Source organism: Erinaceus europaeus, chromosome 8, assembly GCF_950295315.1.
Source record: "Erinaceus europaeus chromosome 8, mEriEur2.1, whole genome shotgun sequence".
NCBI lineage: Eukaryota > Metazoa > Chordata > Mammalia > Eulipotyphla > Erinaceidae > Erinaceus > Erinaceus europaeus.
In genome coordinates, this window is record NC_080169.1 from 28,063,739 (window position 1) to 28,086,525 (window position 22,787).

At 38.5% G+C, this 22,787-nt stretch overlaps 2 protein-coding genes across 2 annotated transcripts in view; both read right to left on the reverse strand.

Annotated features, from left to right (window-relative positions):
* Positions 1-22,787, reverse strand: part of LOC103114303 (cytochrome b-c1 complex subunit 10-like) — a 530,783-nt gene that overhangs the window by 56,692 nt on the left and 451,304 nt on the right. The gene's annotated exons all lie outside the window — the stretch shown is intronic.
* STK31 (serine/threonine kinase 31) overlaps positions 20,108-22,787 on the reverse strand; it is a 115,019-nt gene continuing 112,339 nt past the window's right edge. Inside the window, exon 24 of the mRNA XM_007529046.2 lies at positions 20,108-20,487. Coding sequence (XP_007529108.1) covers positions 20,302-20,487 — 186 coding nt within the window. The 3' untranslated portion in view covers positions 20,108-20,301. The remainder of the gene's footprint in view (positions 20,488-22,787) is intronic.

The window sequence follows — 22,787 nt, forward strand, 5'->3', positions numbered from 1 at the left end:
TGTGTTCTGATCCATCTTCCTCCTCTGTACCTTCTAACAAGTGAATTCAGGCCACTGACTTTTATTGATTTTATCGATTGAAGATATTTTAATGCCATTATTTTAGAGTTTTAAGAGTATTCTGATTTATGGTTATCTGACTGTTTATAGGAGATCTTTCAGAACTTCTTTCAGGTTTCATTATAGTGGATTCTTTCAACTGTTGCTTGTCTGAGAAGGTTTTTTTATACCTCACTCCATCTAGCCTGAATGACAGTCTAGCAGGATACAGATCTTGGTTAAAAGGCTGTCTCATTGAGCACTCGATAGATATCTTGCCATTCCCTTTTGGCCTGTAGTGTTTGTGTGGAGAAATCTGCTAATCTTAGGGGTTTTCCTCTGTAGGTGACTCTGTTTTTCTCTTGCAGCCTTCAGGATCCTTTCTTTATCCTTATTCCTTTCCATTCTAAATATGATGTGTCTTGGTGTCCTTAAGTCTAGGTTCATTTTGTTTAGGATCCTTTGAGCTTCTTGAACCTTTATGTCTTTTATGTTGTCTAGACTAGGGAAGTTTTTAGCTATTATGTCCTGTAGAATGCTTTCTTCCCCTCCATCTCTTTCTTCCTTAGGTAAGCCAATAATGTGTATATTATTTCTTCTGAAATCACCCCACATACCTCTGTTGTTATTTTAGGTATCTTTAATCTCTTTTTTGAGATCTCTTTCTTCTTTCTTAGTTTCCTCTAATTCATCCTTGATCTTGCTAATTCTGTTTTCAGCCTTATTTATTCTATTCTCTCTCTCTCCTCTGCTGTTTTTTGTAGTTCAGCTATTTTGTTACCATTTCTGATACTGTATTAGCTTGCTCAGCTAGTTGTGTTCTTAGCTCAGCTATTTCAGTTTTCTCCTCTCTAATTACCCTGAAACAATTAGTGTTTTCTTCCTGAGTCTCATTTGTTCTTTTCCTATTTATGATGACTATACTTACAAACTCTTTCCTCACTCATGTGACTAATCCCTTAACTGGCATTTGGATGTTGACCTCATTGTTTTGTGTTTCAGCCTCTGAAGGGTTTCTAGCAATACTTTTGTCCTGGTTCATTTCTCCAGTGTTTCTTCTTAGTTTAACCATTCTATATAGTATGTTATGAGGTCCCTCTCTCAGTACTTTTCAAATTACTGATCACTCTTGCCTGGATTGACTTGTGTGTAAGTAAGATACTTAAACAGTTCATAGTTGTGGAAATTAACAGTTGTTTCAAAATTATCTCAATCCCTGAGCTGAAGTAGAGTGGCTGTTAAAGCCTCTTTAATTCCTTTTTTCTTCTTCCCAGTAGACTATAGGAGCCTGAGGGCTATTTAACTCTAAGTAGGCTTTTTAGCTTAATCATTCACTCCTGACAAAGAGATAAAGTATGGTGGGGGAGATAACATAGTGATTATGCTCATAGACTCCAAGGCCCCGAGTATCCAAAGTCCCAGTCTCAATCAGCCACTCTTCCAACAGGCAGAGTCAAGCTGGAAGTACTACTTGGCCCTGTGAGTTTCTGAACAAATCCTGTTTATATTCTGTGGGTTCTGTGGCAGTTGTTCACCATGTTACCCCAATTCATCAGAAGAACAATATGGAAAGGTTTGCACTATACAGCCCTACCTCTAGCCCATCAGGGAATAGATCTTCTCCAGAGTATCACAGCCCCCCACTCTGACCCCCACTGTCAGCACTGGGCCTCCCAGTTGCTGCTCCAGCCTCCAAGGAGCAGTAGCAATAGAAACTCACAGTTGCATTTGGTGAGCCCTAGGCCTTGGTCCCAGGAATCTCTCCTTAGGCTCCTCTCTGTCCACAAGCCATATGTGTTTGCACTCACCAGTGATTTAGTGGGTTCCCCATTTAGCTCTAGTCCTGTCTTTTTGTGGTCCCAGGTGGTTTCCTTTGATATTGCTAGTTGACTGGATAGAGTATGGATCAATTTTAACATTACTTCTCAGTAGAACATAAAAACAATGCTTTCATGACTGAAGCATCAAAGGCTCCAGGTTCTGTCTCCAGCGTCACCATAAGCCAGAGTTGAGCAGTACTCTGATAAAAAAAATAAATAAATAAAATTTTAAATTAAAACAGTAAAACAAAAAGATCATTTAATAAGAACATTAAGTTTCTTGATTACTTTAAAGAAAAAAACAAGAAAAGGTTGAAGATGTTACATTAACCCCCAAAATTAGCCAGGCTTCCCTACTAAAACAAACTGTTACCACACTATGTACATATTTATTTGCTACAGCTGATGCTTATGTGGCGGTTGAAAAGGATGTCATAAAAATAACATTTCATGAATCATAAACCGAATTGAAGAACATGATGCAAGTGATGACTCAGGCAAGTACAATAATAATGATCAAAATTATGCTTGATTTTTTTTCATATACATTTTGTCATAACAATTGTAATGTGCAGTTAACAGTTAATTACAATAAATGGAGCTGATGCCCGATAATAACAAATCTTGATGTTCATATAAAGCAAGTAAATGTTAAATCATTAATCTGAATAATACTTGAGGCAGTGGTGAAAGCATGATTGTAATAACCTAAGTCTATAACTTAGTATTTTCTAGAAATATTTTATGCTCCAAGAATGTCTAACTTAAACAGAAATATAATTTGTTTCACAATAACTATGTTTCTTTTTTTACTTTATTCACTTTATTTGAGAGAACAGAGACAAATTGAGGGGGAGGGGAAGGTAGAGAGGGAGAGAGAGAGACACCTACTACACTGTTCCACCACTTGTGAAGCTTTCCCCTCTAGGTGGGGACCGGGGGCATGAACCTGAGTCCTTGTACATGGTAATGCATGTACTTAACTAGGTACACCACCACCCAGACCCACAATAACTATCTTTCTATCAACAAACTAGTAAAGGTAAAAAGAAGGGGTAGAATCTAGGAGGAAAAAAGAAGAGAAAGAAGGAAGAGAAGGGAAGGAGGAGAGGGTAATCAAGACAGGTCTACACTCCAGGCATTACTTACCTTTCAAGGAAACGAAAGATATTCAATATTTCAGTTCTTCAGGCTGTATCCCTCCCCCTCTGGGTGCCCACAGAAGGCTAAGTCAGAAAGACAAAGATGAGTATGGGATGACCCCACTCATAAACTGAAGTTGAGAAAGAAGAACAGAAAGGGAACCTCAAAGCAGGATTTGACAGAGTTTGGAGTAAGGCATCAAAGTAAAAAATCTCTGGGTTGAGGGTAAGGGTGGATGTTCAGCTTCACTGGGGGGCGGGGGGTAGGATGGTACACAGTCTTTTGGTGGTAGGACTGGTGTTTATGTACACTCCTATTAACTTGTATTCATATAAATCACTACTTCATATGAGAGGGGAAATGATTGAATGTCTCAAACTTTTTTTTAATTTTTATTTATAAAAAGGAAACATTGAAAAAAACATAGGATAAGAGGGGTACTTTTTAAAAAAGATTTTATTTATTTATGAGAAAGATAGGAGGAGAGAGAAAGAACCAGACATCACTCTGGCACATGTGCTGCTGGGAATTGAACTCGGGACATCATGCTTGAGTGTCCAAGGCTTTATCATAGCGCCGCCTCCCGGACCACTGTCTCAAACTTTTTAATGCACAGACCTTAGGCTGAGTCTTTGAAATGCTGACTCTCTTAAAGACTTAGTCCAGGAAGAATAGAAGCAACCGGAGGCATTACTCTATATGGCACAGCGATATACAAATAATGTCAAAGGACATAAATTATGGTGATGTTGTGTATGATACAGCAAATTCTAACAATGGGATTTTCAAAGTTAACTCAATTGTCAATAACTATGTATTGCCCTCTTAAACCCTAAGACAACAGGAACCTCCCACTTCCTCCATAGATCCTTTATTTTCCCCCCTTTCTGGAACCTCTAGGATGGGGCTCAATTTCCTGCATGTTTCTGTCAATTCATACCAAATGATACTGCATCTGTTGATCCCAACTTAATCAATGCAATGAGTACCACCTCAGCATGCTTCACGTCAGACTGTGTCCAGAGACATCAGGAGTGGAATGTCAACCCTTCAGCCTCATAACTCAGGTGAGACCTTTCCTTTCATAGGATTCTCAAATTCCATTTCAGGTGGTTCACTTCTTAACAAAGTCCCAAAACCTAGATATAGACCAGGTCCCATAAGATAGAGCATATGTTCACTTGTATCCATAAATTAGGGCAAAATATATACCTGAAAGCAAAAGTGCACAGTAGTCTGCAGTGAGTCAGTATATGCAGCAAGCAAGTAGAAAGACCTAAAAAGACACCATAAAGTTCAAAATGAAATAGTGTCTACTTAGACTTAGATACCCTCCTCATGTACTTCCTATTATACTTCTCTCACTCCAAAGCTAACCTTATCAAAGTAAGGACAGCAAAAGCTGAATAAGGACAAGAGACTGGCATACTTTAACAATGACTCTTTAGTCACTATCAGGCCACCCCATCACCTGGGGCCCTAGTCAGGGAGTCCTGAGATTCCCAAACAGACATGATGGTCCTAGACCTCGAATAAATCCTTCTCTCCAATGTTACCGGTCATCTCTATCAGGAACAACACAATAGACCCCTTTGTGGGCCCCATAGAACCTTGCCCTCAGTGTGGATCAACAAGGGTAAAAAATGTCCCATCCTCCTATGGGAGGATGAACAACATAATCTATGTTCTACCTGAAGAAGATGGGTCCTGATATTGGGGCAGCTTGGAGCATTCCTACCCATTAACACAGAATGTGAGCTCAGATCTACAGGGATGCAGAGTTAACATAGGCTCCTAAGCTGAATATGGGCTTCAGATCAGATCAAATCAGTGGTGTTTACAGTCAACAATATTTATTTATACACCTTTCCCATATTAGGGAGCTACTCTCTTCCCTGATCCAGCTTTCTGGTCCTTTTTCCAGCCATGACATCATCTCCTCAGACAATAACTTGGATCCACCTGTGTATCAGATGTCAGGCTCAGGAAAAAAAGAAAAAGAAAAAAAAAACTAGTGTAGTCATGAGCTCTTCAGAATATAACTAAAATAGGCCTACTAAATATCTACAAAACAGAGACCCTCCACCAACTCATCATCTGAATTATTCCAGCCTTTAGGTTCATGATCAGCCAACAATTTGTTTGGCTCTATGTGTTAACTCTTTTACCAGGTACCAGATGCTAACTTGACGTCAACCAGACTTCCCTGGGCAGATGACCCCATCAATGTGTCTTGAGCCCTGCTTCCCCAGAGCCCTGCCTCACTAGGGAAAGAGAGAGGCAGGCTGGGAGTATGAATTGACCTGCCAACACCCCTGTTCAGTGGGGAAGCCATAACAGAAGCCAGACCTTCCATCTTCTGCATTCCACAATGACCTTGGGTCCATACTCCCAAAGGGATAAAGAATAGGAAAGCTATCAGGGCAGGGAATGGAATACAGAGTTTTAGTGGTGAGAATTGTGTGGAGTTGTACCATTCTTATCCTTTGGTTTTTGTCAATGTTTTCTTTTTATAAATAAAAATGTTCTTAAAAAATAACCTTTATTAAAGCCTCCCTTACTGATGTTTATTCCAGGATGCCATGGGTTCAGAGCTACACCTGGTGGCCATACACAAACTTACAAGGAACTACTTTAAGCCTTTTCATGGAAAATTTAACTTATACCTCTGTCAGTCAAAAAATATGCATCTTTCAAAAAATAGCACATTATTATTGATAGCTAGGGAAAACCTTGTTTTTAGTGAAAAATGTATTAAGCTATATGGTAAAATACAAACTGTTAATTATAGAATTTAAATAATAGGAGATAAATACTCATTATAAAGTTCTTTTAACTTTCTAGTATATTGGCAAACATTGATAATACATTGCTGAAAAGGGACAAGAAAAGTAGCTCACTTGGATAGAGTGCTACTCTTCCACTTGCGGGGCTCAGATTTGAGCCCAGCCACCAATGCATTGAAGAAAACTTCAGTGTCGGATATGCAGGAAAGTTCAAACTAGAGTTCTTTTTTTAAAATTTATTTATTCCCTTTTATTGCCCTTGTTGTAGTTCTTGTTGTTGTTGCTGTCGTTGTTGTTGGATAGGACAGAGAGAAATGTAGAGAGGAGGGAAGACAGAGGGGGAGAGAAAGACAGACACCTGACCTGCTTCACCACCTGTGAAGTGACTCCCCTGCAGGTGGATAGAGTTCTTTTCTTAATGAATGCAAATTAAAGTCCCTTTCTTAAAGACAAATGTTTAAAAGTCAAACTAAAATTCCTTCCTTGACACTAAGAGACGTGAACTAGAGTTCCTTTAAAAATCGTAGATGCAAACTAGAATTCCTTAATAATTTTTTTTTATTACCACCAGGGTTATCGCTGAGGTTTGGTATCTGCACAAAGAATCCACCACTTCCAGCAGCTATTCCCCCACCTTTTTTTTTTTATTTGTTAGAACAGATGGAAATTGAGAGGGATCAGGCAGAAGTTGAAAAACAAGATCAGAAGAGAAAACACAAGTAGAACCTGAACTAGAGTTGATGTATTGCACCAAAGTAAAAGACTCTGGGGGTGGGGGGGAGTAGAGGTCCTGGAAAAGGATGAGGGAGGACCTAGTGGGGGTTGTATTGTTATGTGTGGGAAACTGAGAAGTGTTATGCAGGTACAAACTACTGTACTTACTGTCGACTGTAAAACATTAATCCCCAATAAAGACATTTAATATAATAATAATAGTAATAAAAAGAAATTGAGAGGGAAGGAGAAGATAGAGAGGAAGAAAGAGTGACACCTGTAGACCTGCTTCACTACTTATGAAGCTTCCCCCATACAGTTGGGTAGTGGCGCTTAAACCCAGGTCTTCATGCATGATAATGTGTGTGCTTAACAGGTTGGCCACCACCTGTTTCCCTGAATAATTTTTAATTTCTTCTTACTCTATTACACTATCAATACCAAACTGTTTCTGCTATTAGTTTTAATGGTTATGCCAAAGGATAAAGTATTTTCTTTACTGAGCTAAAAGAAAGATGCTATGAAGAAACTAAAAGAATTTTGACATTAAATACACAATGAAATTACTTAGCAACAACACTGTAAAATGGATGTTACCCCAAAAACTTTTTTAAAATTTTATTAGTGATTTAATTTTGATTTACAAAATTATAGCAGCAGTATAATTCCCCACTGTTCCCACCACCAGAGTTCTGTATGAGGAGACTAAGGAAGATGAGGAGAGACTCAGGGAGAAACACAGCACCAGTGTTACCTGTTTTTCTCCTATAGCCCTCAGGGGTTCTAACCTCATATCTTTGTAATAAAGAGTTTATACTTTATGTATCTTATCACAGAGTCTCTTGTAATTATTTTCAAGGAAGTGCTGTGAGCAGACCCTCCCGGGAGTAAATTGGTTGTTCTGTCAGATCCTGGCCATTCTCTCAAACAGCATTGTTTAAAGGACTTTTAGTGAAGGGATACAGGCACTTTGGTGTTGAATGTTATATATTAACATATATTGAAAAGGTGTGATGTTACATTTCCAAAATATTGAGTCTTTTAAACCATAGTTATCTGGTGGTGGAAATAGTGTGAAATTATACTCCTTTTAACTTCTAATCTTATAAATCACTATTAATTTACTATGTCAGGGCAAAGACAGACTTAATACTTCAAGTTCTCTGCCTCGATCATAGCTCTAAGTATACATATTTTCTCTAGCCTAAGTAATGTTTCAGATGATCTAATTCTGACACTGGGCTTAAATTGTTCAAGGACCTCTAATATATTTATATCTTTCTCACCATATATATATGCTAAGTTTCTATATATATATATGTTGCCTACAACCTTAGGCTAAATCAAAATCATTAGACCCCCGTAATATCTAAGATACAATTATTAGTAGATATCCTTACATGGAATAAAGCACAGTGAGGTTAGGTATGTTATGATAAATCCTAATCATTGGATTTTCAGAGACAAACAAGTTCCCACTGACTTGGTTATAATATAATTAACCATAGCTATTTTTTAAATATTTATTTATTCTCTTTTGTTTCCTTGTGGTTATTATTGTTGTTGTTATTGATGTCATTGTTGTTCATGTTGTTGTTGGATAGGACAGACAGAAATGGAGAGAGGAGGGGAAGACAGAGAGGGGGAGAGAAAGACATCTGCAGACCTGCTTCACCACCTGTGAAGCGACTCCCCTGCAAGTGGGGAGCCAGTGTTGGATAGTATGCCAGCTCCCCCTGGCTTCTGCTTAACCATATGCCTATATAGGGATAGATTTGATCCCATTCAAAGCTTTGGTCTATTTACATAAATCACTTTTACATTTACATAAAGCACCACCTTCCCTCCAGGGCATTGGTGGTTTAGTGGTAGAATTCTCACCTACTCCACCCCCTCTCCTTGTCACACCCTGATTTTCACCAGTCACTTTTCTCTCCACCCTCTCTGCATCACATCCTGTTCACACCCTACTTGGGAAGTATATATAAAGACAACATTGTTCGTTTTAGTTAGTTGTAAGTTTAGCTTAGCTTGGTATAGATTGCGCTGCGTCCTGCATGAATAAAGAGATACTGCGTACAGCTCAACCATGGGTCCCTGGTCGTCTGTCTCCCGTCAATGAAGCTCAGCCCGACAAGCCGGGAGCTCAAACCCAGATCCTTACGGTCCTAGCCCTTTGTGCCATGTGCGCTTAACCCACTGCGCTACCCTCCCGACTCCCTAACCATAGCTATTTTAAAGGAACTTTTCATATTTTCTTTAAGAACTATATTTCTCCTAGACCTGGAACCTCTGGGACCGCTGGTATTTCTTGATGTTTCTTCTCTCTGATCCTTTACCCTGTTATACTCCCTGATGACCTCAACTAAATCAGTGCTACTAGCGCCACCATTCTACATTATGCTGCTATTGACTTCTTTTTTAAAATTTACTTGTAAAATAAAAAATAACAAGACCATAAAGTAAGAGGAGTATAATTCCACACAATTCCCACTACCAGAGTTCTGTATCCCATCCACTACCTTGAAAGTTTTCTTATTCTTTATCCCTTTCAGAGCATGGACCCAGGATCATTATGGGGTACAGAAGTGGAAGCCATGACATCATCTTCCCAGAAAACAACCTGAGTCCCCCTTCCTTTATACCTTTCCTATTCTTTATCCCTCTGGAAGTATGGACCCAGGTTCATTATGGGGTGCAGAAAGTGAAAGGCCTGGCATTTGTAATGGCTTCCCTGCTGAACATGGGCATTAACAGTTCATTCCATACTCCCAGCCTGTCTGTCTCTCTTTCCATAGTGGGGCAGGGATCTGGGGAGGTGAGGATTCAGGACATATTGGTGGGGTCATCTGCCTAGAGAAGTCTGGTTGGTATCATGGTAGCATCTGGAACTTGGTGGCTGAAAAAAGAGTTAAAATATAAAGCAGAACAAATTGTTAACTAGTCATGAACCTAAAGGCAAGAACATTGCAGATGAAGATTTGAGGATCTCCATTTTGGAAAAAGCTAGTAGGTCTATTTTAGTTTTTGCCTGCGCCTGACATCTAATATGCAAGTGGACCCAGGTTATGGTCAGGGGAGATGGTGTCATAGTTGGAAAAAGGACTAGAAAGCTATATCAGGGGAGAGAGTAGCTCCCAAATATGGGGAAAACGTATAAATATTGTTAACTGTAAATCCCATCAGTTTGATCTGGGGCCCAGGACAGCACAGGATCCCACGTAACCTCTGCATCCCTGTAGGTCTGAGCTCGCATTCTGTGGTGACATCTAGGGACATTCCAAGCTGCACTAATTTCAGGTGGTAGGTAGAGTATGCTATCCAACCTCCCTTCAGGAATGGCCCATTCCCTACCATTGTTTCTCCATATTGAGGGCAAGGTCCTATAGGGGCCCACAAAGGGGTCTATTGTGTTGTTCCCGATGGAGATGTCGAGTGATGTGTGAGAGGGATCTGTTAGAGGTCTATGCCCATCATGTCTGTGTGGGAATCCCAGGACTCCCCAAATAGGGCCCCAGGTAATGTAGTGGCCTGGTAGTGACTAAAGAGTCATTATTAAAATACGCCAATCTCTTGCCCTTATTCAGCTTTCGTAGTCCTTACTTTGTGTGACAAAATTAGCTTTGGAGTGATTGAAAGAAGTGTAATAGGAGATAGGTGAGGAGTGTATCTAGGTCTAAATAGAAACTATTACATTAGGAACCTTCTGGTGTCTTTTTAGGTCTTTTTACTTGCTTGCTTAATTTATTAACTCACTGCAAACTATTGTGCACTTTTTGCATTAAAGTATGTATTCTCCCCCAACTTGTGGATACTTGCATACATAAGCCCTAAACTCATGTAGGTTTTGAGGTTTTGTTATGAAGTGAACCACCCGAAGTGCAATTAAGGAGTCCAATGAGCTAGGAAAGGTCTCACCAGAGTAATGAAGCTGAAGGGTTGACATTCCATGCCTGACGTCTCAGGACACAGACTGAAGTGAAACATGCCAAGGTGGTGCTGGTTGCATTGATTATGCTGGGATCAGCAGATGCAGTAGCAGTATGAACTGAGAGAAGCATGCAGGAAAGTGATCCCCACCCTAGAGGTTCCAGGCCTGGGAAAAATATGGGGTTTATAGGAGAAGGTTCCTGCTGTCTTAGGGTTTAAGAAGGCAATACATAGTTATTGCTATAATCAAATTATTTGGCAAATGGGTTAACTTTAAAAGCCCCATTGTCAGGATTTGCTGTAACATACAAGACCTCACCATAATTAATGTCATTTTATGCTATTTACATATAGCTGTATCTTATAAAGTAACGCTACCAGTTGCTTCTGTTCTCGTGGTCTGTTTTTAAGAGATTTAATATATCAAAAAATAAGGCATTCTTAGAGATATATTAACAATTTGAGCACACTTTTAAAATTCAATCTGATTACCGATTTGAAGTCTTAAGTGTTTAGATTCAAAGAACATATACTCAGAGCTAAGGTCTATGCATCAAAGAGTTTGAGGCATTTGATCCATTTTTCCCCCTCTCATACCAACTAAATAATAATTTATGAGACTATAAGTTAGTAGGTGTGTATATTAACACCATCCCCACCACAAAGCTGTGTGTCCCTCTCCCTCCACTACTCACTCCTCAGGTGAAGCTGATCATCTACCCTCACCCTCCACCCAGAGATTTTTACTTTGATGCCATACTCCAAACTCAGTCAGATTCTGCTTTGAGTTTCCCTTTCTGTTCTTCTTTCTCAATTTCTGTTTTTGAGTGGGATCATCCCATACTCATCTTTGTCTTTCTGACTTAGCTCACTTAGCATAATTTCTCCTAGCTCCATCCAAAATGGGTCAGAGAAGGTGAGTTCATTGTTCTTAAGAGCTGAGTAGTATTCCATGGTGTAATATAACACAGCTTTCTCAGCCATTCATCTGTTGTTGGGCACATGGTTTACTTCCAGGTTTGGTATATTATGAATTGTGCTGCTATGAATATAGGTGTACACATATCTTTTTGGTTGGGTGTTGCAGAGTACATGGGGTATATCCCTAGGAGGGAAACTACTGGGTCATATGGGAGGTCTATTTCTAGCCAAGTGAGAGTTCTCCAGAGTGCTCTCCACAGAGACTGGACCAATTCCCACCAGCACTGCATAAGTGTTCCTTTGTCCCCACAAATCTCCAGCACTTGCTGGTGTCATTTTTGATGTGTGCCATTCTAGCAGAAGTGAGGTGGTATATCAGTGTTGTCTTTATTTGCATGTTTCTGACAATCAATGACCAATGAAGCAATTTTTGATGTGTTTGTTAGGTCTCTTCCATAGTGAATATTCTGTTCATATCCTCTGCCCATTTTTATTGTTTTATAAATAATTCCAAATTTTATTGATTACTTTTAATTGCAGATCAGATTTTGATGATGACATCGATATGAACTAACATAGGTAAATTTCTAAGCTCATTCACATTTGAAAATACAGCAGAAATATTAAATATTAACTTTGTTATAAGTGTTGATAATCTTTCTTTTTTATTTCTTTATTGGGGAATTAATGTTTTACATTTGAAAGTAAATACAACAGTTTGTAGAGCATAACATTTCCCAGTTTTCTATATAACAACTCAACCCCTACAAGGTCCTCCGTCATCCTTTCTGGACCTGTATTCTCCCCACACCCACCCACCCCAGAGTCTTTTACTTTGGTGCAATACGCCAATTCCATTTCAGGTTCTACTTGCATTTTATCTTCTGACCTTGTTTTTCAACTTCTACCTGAGGGTGAGATCATCCCATATTCATCCTTCTGTTTCTGACATATTTCACTTAACATAAATTTTTCAAGGTCCATCTAAGATCGGCTGAAAATGGTAAAGTCACCATTTTTTATAGCTGAGTAGTATTCCATTGCATATATATACAGCAACTTGCTCAGCCACTCATCTGTTGTTGGACACCTGGGTTGATTCCAGATTTGGCTATTACAAATTGTGCTGCTAATAACATATGTGTGCACAGATCTTTTTGGATGGGTGTGTTGGGTTCCTTAGGATATATCCCCAGGAGAGGAATTGCAGGATCATAGAGTAGGTCTAGCATTCTGAGAGTACTCCAGACTGTTCTCCACAGAGGTTGGAACAATTTACATTCCCACCAGCAGTGCAAGAGGGTTCCTTTGACCCTACAATGTCTCCATCATTTGCTGCTGTTACCTTTTCTGATGTATGACATTCTCACAGGAGTGAAGTGGTATCTCATTGTTCTCTTGATTTGCATTTGTCTGACAATCAAAGACTTGGAGCATTTTTTCATGTGTTTCTCAGCCTTTTGGATCTCTTCTGTGATGAATATTCTGTCCATGTCCTCTCCCCATCTTTGGATGGGGTTATTTGTTGTCTTGTTGTTGATTTTTGCAAGCTCTTTATATATTTTGGTTATTAGCCTCTTTTCTGATGTATGGCATGTAAAGATCTTCTCCCGTTCTGTGAGGGGTCTCTTGGTTTGGGTAGTGGTTTCTTTTGCTGTGAAGAAGCTTTTTAATTTAGTATAGATCCATAGTTTTATGCTTGCCTTAGTCTTCTTTGTAATTGGATTCGTTTCATTGAAGATGTCTTTAAACTTTATGCGGAAAAAAGTTCTGCCAATATTTTCCTCTAAGTATCTGATAATTTCTGGTCTAACATCCAGGTCCTTGACCCACTTGGAATTTACTTTTGCATTTGGTGAAATATAGTGGTTCAGTTTTATTCTTCTACATATTTCAACCCATTTTTTCCAACACCATTTGTTGAAGAGATTCCCTGCTCATTTAATAGTCTAAGCACCTTTGTCGAAGATTAGATGTCCATAGGTGTGGGGGTTGACTTCTGGGCTTTCAATTCTATTCCACTGGTCAGTGTGTCTATTCATGTTCCGGTACCAAGCCGTTTTGATGACAACAGCCCTATAATACAATTTGAGATCTGGGAGTGTGATGCCTCCAGTTCTGTTTTTTCTTCTCAAGATTGTTTTGGCAATTCTAGGTCTTTTCTGGTTTCAGATAAACATTTGTAGCATTTGTTCTATTCTACTAAAAAATGTGTTTAGGATCTTGATGGGAATAGCATTAAATTTGTATATGGCTCTGGATAGTATATTTATTTTGATGATGTTAATTCTTCCAACCCATGGACATGGAATATCTTTCTACTTCTTTTTGACTTTTTCTGTTTCCTTGAGTAGTGACTCCTAATTTTCAGTATAAAAGTCTTTCACTTCTTTGGTTAGATTTATTCCTAGATATTTTGTTGTTTTTGTTGCTACAGTAAAAAGAATTGATTTTTGGATTTCATCTTCTTCTAACTTAGTGTTTGCATAGAGGAATGCTACTGACTTTTGAATGTTAATTTTGTAGCCTGACACCTTACTGTATTGCCTGATGATTTCCAAAAGCTTCTTGCTGGATTTCTTAGGTTTTTCTATGTATACAATCCTGTCATCTGCAAATAGGGAGAGTTTGACTTCTTCTCTTCCAATCTGTATCCCTTTAATTTCTTGCTCCTGCCTGATTGCTGTGGCAAGAACTTCCAACACTACGTTGCATAATAATGGTGATCGTGGGCAGCCCTGTCTAGTACCTGATCTGAGGGGAAATGCTTCCAGTTTTTCACCACTGAGTATGATGGTGGCTGTAGGTTTGCTATATATAGACTCCAGTGTCTTCAGGAATTTTCCATCTATTCCCATTTTTTGTAGGGTTTTGATCATAAAGGGATGTTGTATTTTGTCAAAGCTTTCTCTGCATCTATTGATATGACCATGTGGTTTTTTGGTCTTGCTTTTGTTGATGTGGTGGATCATGTTGATTGATTTATGTATAGCAAACCAACCTTGCGTCCTTGGGATAAACCCCACTTGGTCATGATGAACAATCTTTTGAATATACTGCTGTATCTGGTTAGCTAGAATTTTGTTCAATATTTTAGCATCTATGTTATTCAGAGATATTGGTCTGTAGCTTTCTTTTTTGTTGTGTGCCTGTCTGCTTTTGGTATCAGAGTGATGTTGGCTTCATAGAAGCTGGAAGGGAGTATTCCAGTGTCTTCAATTTTCTGGAAGACTTTTAAAAGTACGTATTAGTTCTTCTAAGAAGGTTTTGTAGAATTCATTTGTAAAACCATCTTCTCCAGGACTTTTATTCTTGGGAAGGTTTTTTGAAACTGTTTCAATTTCATTAGCTGTGATGGGCCTGTTCATGTTATCTAGTTCCTCTTCATTTAGTTTTGGAGGTTTGCAAGTATCTAGGAAATCATCCATTTGTTCCAGGTTCTCTAGATTGGTGGCATATAGTTGTTCACAGAATTCCACATGATATGCAGAATTTCTGCAATGTCTGTTGCGATATCTCCTCTTTCATCTATGACCCGATTTATTTGGGTCTTGTCCGTTTTTTGTTTTGTGAGTCTGGCTAGTTGTTTGTTGATTTTATTCACTCTTTCGAAGAACCAACATTTGTTTTCCTTGATCTTTTGTATGGTTTTCTTATTTTCAGTGTTATTTCTGCCCTAGCTTTAGTTATTTCTGTCCTTTTGGTTGCTTTTAGGTTCTTCTTCTTCTGGGTCTTTAAAATGTGCAATCTCGCTGTTTATTTGTGCTTTTTCTTGTTTCCTAATGTGTGCTTATATGACTATGAAGTTGCCTCTTAGTACTGCCTTAGCTGTGTCCCAAACATTTTGATAGCTTGTGTCATTTTCATTGAACTCTCGAAACATTATGATTTCTTCCTTTATTTCCTCTTTGACCCAGTAGTTGTTAAGTAGTGTACTGCTGAGCTTCCACATTTTGGGACTATTACTAATCTTCTATTGATTATTAAGTGTTAGTTTAATTCCACTGTGGACTGAGAAGATGCTTGGGATGATTCCAATGCTTTTGAATTTGCTGATGCTGTCTTTGTGTCTTAACCATATGGTCTATCCTTCAAAATGACCCATGTGGACTTGAGTAAAATGTATTCCAGTTTATTGGGGTGAATGACTCTGAAAATGTCAAATAGTTCCTGTTTATCTATCTCATTTAGCTCCTTCATGTCTTTATTGATTTTCTGCCTGGATGATCTATCAAGTTGAGAGGGTAGGGTGTTGACTGTGTTGCTATTAATATGTTGCTGTAGGTCTTTCAGTAGATGTTTGATGTTTTTAGATGGCTTCTCTTTGGGTGCATAGATGTTAATAATTGTTAAGTCCTCTTGATTGACTGATCCTCTGAGCATTAAGTAGTGTCCATCCCTATTTTTCTTAGTTTTATTTATTTTAAAGTCTATCATGTCAGATATGAGGATAGCTTTTTCTGCTCTTTTTTGTGGACCATTGGCTTGTATGATAGTTTTCTATCCTTTCACTTTGAGTCTGTGTTTGTCTTCTTGAGTTAGGTGGGTTTCCTGTAGACAGCATATTGTTGGGTTGTGTTTTCTGATCCATCTTCCTACTCTGTGCCTTTTAATAGATGAATTTAGGCCATTGACATTTATTGATATCAAAGATTGAAGATATTTTAACGCCATTCTTGTAGAGTTTGGGTGTTCTGACAGATGGCCTATTTATGGTGGTCTGACTGTCCTCTTTCAATTTCTCCCTGTCCTATCCAACAACATCAATAACAACAATAATAATAATAACAATGATAAACAACAAGGGCAACAAAAGGGAAAATGTGGCCTACAGGAGCAGTGGATTCATAGTGCAGGCACCGAGCCCGAGCAATAACCCTGGAGGAAAAAAAAAAAGCATCCTAATCATATTTTATTACTTGGGCCTAGACACCCTCCTCTCCTACTTCACTTCCTTCAATCATTTTATCTACTCAATTAAGTATTCAAAAGGAAGTAAGATATATTCTTCATCTTTTTGAATCTCTTCTGGCAGAGCATCAGCATGATTGTTATCCAGGCAGACTTTTTTTCCTTTTTCTTTCTTTTGATAGAACATAGATTGAATGGGGCTGGGTAAGTAAAGGAGGAGAGAGACACTGGCAGCACTGCCTCATATTTTGTGAAGCTTCACTGAAAAGTCAGGACTGGAGGCTTAAACTGTCCTTGTGTTTATGGTATTGTGTGTATTCAACCTGGTATGCCATTACCTGGCCCCTTAAAGCACGAAAAAACATTTTTCCTGGTTCCATCCCCAGATGTCCTCATTTATTAAATAAATCTGGTTGGAGTCAATTTACATTTCTAACAAGTTCCAAGATGATGCTATGGTTGCTTGTATGGTGATCACACTTTAATGTAAGGATCTATTTTTCTCAAAAATCATGAAACCTTGAGATTAATACATACAAGATTGATTAGGGAAACGAGCTCCTTCTAATTTCATCATCCTAGGTCAATAGTTTTCATCTGCAAGTTCAATTCTTGATCCAAGAAGTGACCCAAATTCTTGACTGATCCAAATTCTAACTATATTAGTGTGTCAGTAATAGGATAGGGATAAAGAAAAGGTATATACATCATCTAGCTAAGTCATCATCTTCTTCCTCCTTTTTTTTTTATTGCCACAAGGGTTACCACTGGGGCTATGAATCCACTGCTCCGGCAGCCATTTCTTCTTTTATATTTTTTTATTTGATAGGACAGAGAGAACTTGAAAGGGGAGGAGGAGATAGAGAGAAAGATAGATACATGCAGACCTACTTTACCATTTGTGAAGCTTCCCCTCTACAGGTGGGCAGCAGGGACTTGAACCTGGATCCTAATGCATGGTAATATGTATGCTTAACCAAGTACACCACCACCCAGCCCCCTAAGTTAGCTTCTTTTAAGAAATCTTATTTAAAGAACTTAAGTACACTAAGCCTCAACGAACAGAGAAAATGGTAAATAAAGTTTTGTGGTCAAATACACTGCCAACCCAAATAAAACTTGGAGTCTATTTCTAAGGGGGGGAAAAAAGGAAGACTTCACTTTAAATAGCTTAACTAAAGACTCTACCACAATGTGCTCTGCATGCTCTTCAATCACAAATCCTACTGATTTGCCTAATTATATCATAAATGTGTCCCATAGGTTTCATTGCTATTTCTACTTCCCTGAATATCATCTTCATCATCTTTCACCTATTTTGTTATATTGGATCTCTAATCAGTTTCTCTGTCATCCTTCTGGTAACAAGGAATGGACTATGAGAGAGCTAAAGCTGCTTACAATTCTCCAGTGGTCTCAAAGGAGACCACCTTAGACCACAAGACAGGACTTGAACTACTTTGGGAACCCACCAAATCACCAGTGAGTGCAAACACGTGTGGCTCCTGGACAGAGAGAAGCCTAAGGGAAGACTGCTGGGACTAAAGCCCATATCTTCTCCCGAGCTGCTGGTAACAAGTCCGGCAGTTTGCTGGTTGAGGTGTCACCTCCAGTCTGTTTTACCAACAAAAAGACTGCTGAAGGGAGAGGACTCACCAAATGCAACTGTGAGTCTCCATTGTTACAGCCCCTTGGAGGCTGGAGCAGCAGCCAGGAGGCCCCATGCTGACATGGGGAGGGGGCAGAGAACTGGCTGGAAAACTCAGAAGATTTACACCCCTGTGGGCTAGAGGTGGGGCTGTATAGTGGGAGCCTTTCCACACTGTTCTCCTGTTGATTTGGGGACACACAGTGAATAGCTGCCACAGAACCCACAGAGTATAAACAGGACTTATTTGGTGTTGGGAGCAGCATTCAAGGTAAACCTCTCAGGCCCCCCGAGAAGGGGGGTAGCTGGGAGGGGCGACATGGGTACACCATGACCTTTGGCTGCGCTCTGCAAATTCCCCTATTATTGTTTATGCCTGGCTAGCTGATATGGACTTGATGGTATGTTGCTGCTCCCCTGTTCCTGCTCTGCTGATTCTGGCAGGACATATTAATCTTAAGATACAATAGTCGACTGCTGAATAATCATAGTATGATGTGTGAAAGTAAGCAAATGCCAGTTACCACTCCTCTGTTTTATTGTTATGCTCAGTTGATCATATTCCTGGAACTAGGTACATACAGAACAATAGTAATGGGAACATAGCAACTGTAGAAGAATAAGTTTGTAGGTAAATCATTAGAGGAGGACAGCAAAATTCCAGTAACTTACAATAACTGATTGATCTTTAACTGCCAGTAAATCACGATATCTTGTATTGTGTAGAACTATCTTGTGTGATCTTGTATTGTGTAGAACTGCTTGCTTTCTGTATAAATTTTGGAGATTCAGAAATAAAGTTGCCTTGTCTTTGGCATGGCCCTCCCTACCTCATTAATCTCTCATTCCTTCTCTCAGGCTTATCATTGGACTTTACTCCATGCAGGACGTGGAGACATCAGTTTGGAAACTCACAGGGCTAAGTAGTACTTCCACCTTGGCTCTGGCTGCTGGAAGAGTGGCTGAATTGAGTTCAAAACTTTGAGTCTTTGGGGCACGGGAGTCTCTGTGCATAAAAACTGTGATATCTCTCCCCCACCCTGCTTTATCTCTTGATCAAGAGTGAGTGATTAAGCTAAAAAAACCTACTTATAGTTAAACAAAAATGGTGATTTCACAATTTTCAGTCCATCTTGGATGGAGCTTGAAGAAATCTTATTAAATGAAATAAGTCAGAAACAGAAGGATGAATATGGGATGATCTCATTCACAGGTAGAAGTCGAAAAATAAGATAAGAAAACACTAAGCAGAACCTGGAAGAGTACAGGTCCTGGAAAACGATGACAGAGGACCTAGTGGAAATTGTATTGTTATGTGGAAAATTGCTAAATGTTATGCATGTACAAACTACTGTATTTACTATCGACTGTAAAACATTAATCGTCTAAAAGAAAAAAATGTTTAAAAAATTCTTCAATGATTCTATAAATTCCTGTAAACTGATTAGGTATGATCATTTATTTTAAATAAACCTTCACCTCCTATGACTATTCTTTGTCATATTTTATACTAATGATCAGTTTTGGCCTTTAGTGATTTCATCTGCTTTCTCTGACAATTAAAGATTCTCTTGCTTCATCCTTAAAATTTAACTAAGGTATATTTTGCCAAGAAAGTTTTTCCTGACACCTTTTATCTATAGTATAAGTATCCACCTCCTGAGTAATTTCATAAATATCTACCCAGAGCTCGTGGGTATTCCATGTTTTGCTATGAAGATATCATTTACATTTCTGACTTTCTCGGCATATTGTGTTTTTAAGTGTAAAGATCATAGTTTAGTTATCGTTACATATGCTGAAACTGGATACAAAGCAGAAGCCAGCCATCATCTTTTTAACAAAAGTATGAGCCTTCATCATCAGCTTGTTAACAAACTAAAAATCTAGAGAGAATCTTTCCAACAATCATATAGCCTTTTACTTAAAAAATTAATTTATTATTAATGATAAAGATAGGAAGAGAGAGAGGAAGAACTAGACATCACTCTGCTACATGTGCTGCCAGGGATTGAACTCAGGATCTTAAGCCTGACAGTCCAATGCTTTATCCCACTGTACCACCTCCCCAGACCACCAGATAGCCATTTCTATTATACACATGACTCTATGCAATTCTGAAAAATAACTACAAACAAATCTTTTGTTATAAATAAAAGCAAAAACCTTCAGTTAAAATTTCAAAGCACACAATGTTTTGCACAGCGAAGTATTTATTTTTTTGCAACCAGAAAAAACACACCCCAACTAGCTCCAGAACATTTCCAGGTCTTTTTTCTGTTTATACAACCAAACCAAATAAGTTTTTTTTTTTTAAGTGTGAAAGCAACAACAAAAAAATACTAATCTATCAATCAAAGTTGGCTTCATCATTTCTTGACTTTTTAAATTATTTATCCAAGTTCTCCATCTTAAATTCTTCCTCTTTATACTGGGCATATTCAGCATCTTTATCTTGGCTTGAATCTGATTTTCCCTTTGGTAGTAAGAAACATTCAGCATTCAAAACTTGATCAGCAGTCATAGAATTTCTACAGTAGATCAAGCTACAGAGGAGGGATTTGACATTATCATCCTGCAAGCAAAAAGAGATGTTTCAAAAATGAAATCAAAACAGACTAAAAACAAGCCTGTAATAAGAAGAGAATCCAATTTAAAAGCACTCTTAATCAATGACACAGATCTAAAAATCAGTCTTCTCTATTTAACAGATTTTTAAGATCTCTACAAAGTTTACCTGCTTTTAATTGAAAAAAGAACACTCCGATAATAAAACAGAGGAATTCTAGGATAGATGTAAAAGGGAAAAGAAGTATAGTTGAAATATCCCCAAAATAATTAGTGAAGTTTCAAAAATAAGGCATTTTGTGATTTCCTCAGTCATCCTTTTTTTAAAGAAACTAGTCAGTTTAACACTGCAAAACAAACTTCACACTGACATTCTGCTGTCTGAAAGAGTTGTTCAGGCACCAAGACCCAGCAATAACGCTGGAAGCCAAAATAACTAAATGTACTTTACCATTCAATCCAGCAGTTATGACCCTTGGTACTGACCAAAGAAAATGAACACATATTTGCATAAGAACTTGCACATGAGTATTTACTATACTTTATCACAGCTGTCAGAACCTGGAAACAACCAAGTCTTCCTTTAGTACTGAACACAGAACTGAAGGTACATGTAGGCAATGCAAAACTACTCAGCATTACCAAGAAAATAAGCTGTAAGAAATTATAAGACCTGGTGGAATCTCAGATTCATATACCACTTAATGTAAAAAAGTCAATCTAAAAAGGTTGCATATTGTATAAGTCCAACTATATAGCATTTTGAAAATGGCAAAAACTCTACAGAGATAATAAAAACATAGCGGCTATCAAGGTCTCAGAGGAAATAGAGGTGAACCCAAGAGAATTTTCAGGGTACTGAAAGTCCTTCCGTTTCACCATCAGTATTTCATTATTATTATTTTTTTTTTTTTTACCAGAGCACTGCTCAGCTCTGGCTTATGGTGGTGCAGGGAACTGTGTCTGGGATCCTGGAGCCTCAAGCACCAGAGTCTGCTTGCATAACTATCCATTATGCTATCTCCCCCAGCCAAAAGTACTGTTGTACTATAATGGTGGATAGTATTGTATCTCCATATAAATGTACACAACCCTAATGTAAACTATGACCTTTAAGTGATACTTGTGTGTCAGTATAGGTTCATCAGCTGCAACTAATATAGTACTCTGATGGAAGATGCTGATGGTGACTGAACACATATTTAAAGAAAGGAATGGGGGGCCAGAATGTGTGCCTTCTCATGTACATGGTTCAAGCCCTAGCACCACATGGAAAAACCACAGCACTTGGGGGAATCTCTGTTACTCTGCTGTCTCTCCTTTTATCTCTTTCTGAATGGGGGGAAGAACCAGGACTAGTGAAATCAAAATGTATAGGGTCTTAGGCTAAGAAAAATAAATGAAGAGTCTACGGCCATACCACCCTGAACACACCCAATCTCATCTGTTGGATGGGAGAAAAATAAATGAAGAGAAGCAAATGGGAAATTTCTGTATATTTCTTTCAATTCTGCCACAAACCTACAACTGTTTTAGAAAGCTAAGTATTGCATTTAGAATATAAATATATTAAATAAATATGAGTATTTTATGAACCTGATAATTAGATTTTTATCTTAATTATTTTACTTAATGCCATATTTAACTTCTCAGTACTTGTCAGACTGAATTGTTTAAAAAGAATTTAATGTTTTTCTTAGTACAAGCAATTGCCTTTACTTGGAATGCCCATCTCTTCATTCTACCTTTCAAACTCTTATTTCAATAATCTTGAATATTAGCCTGAAATAACAATGGTGGCATTTTTGGGTTAATTTTTCCCTCTCCCATTCATAACTTGCTCCTAAATATTGTCTTAATAGTCTATACATCTTATTTACAAACACCTCATCACAGACCCCTGCAAGCGTCAACCCGGCTTTGACCTAGCACGTTATGATTGGGCCCTCCTCAATCGCTATCGAACAGGCAATGGCCGGTGCGCTGCTATGTTCCATCGCTGGGGAGCCAGAGACGACCCGAACTGCCCCTGCGGCTACAGACAGACTATGACCCACATAGTCAATGACTGCCACCTCTCCAGATTCAAAGGAGGTCTCGAAACTTTACATCAGGCTCAACCTGATGCTGTTGACTGGCTACGGAAGAAGGGCAAACGCTAGAAGAAGAAGATTTACTTGTTCACATTGCTAAATTATTAATCTCTAATACTTTAGTACAGAATTGGTATTTAAAAAATACAGTATATCCCAACACCTATGGGCACCTAATCTTTGATAAGGGGGCCCAAAGGATTAAATGGAAAAA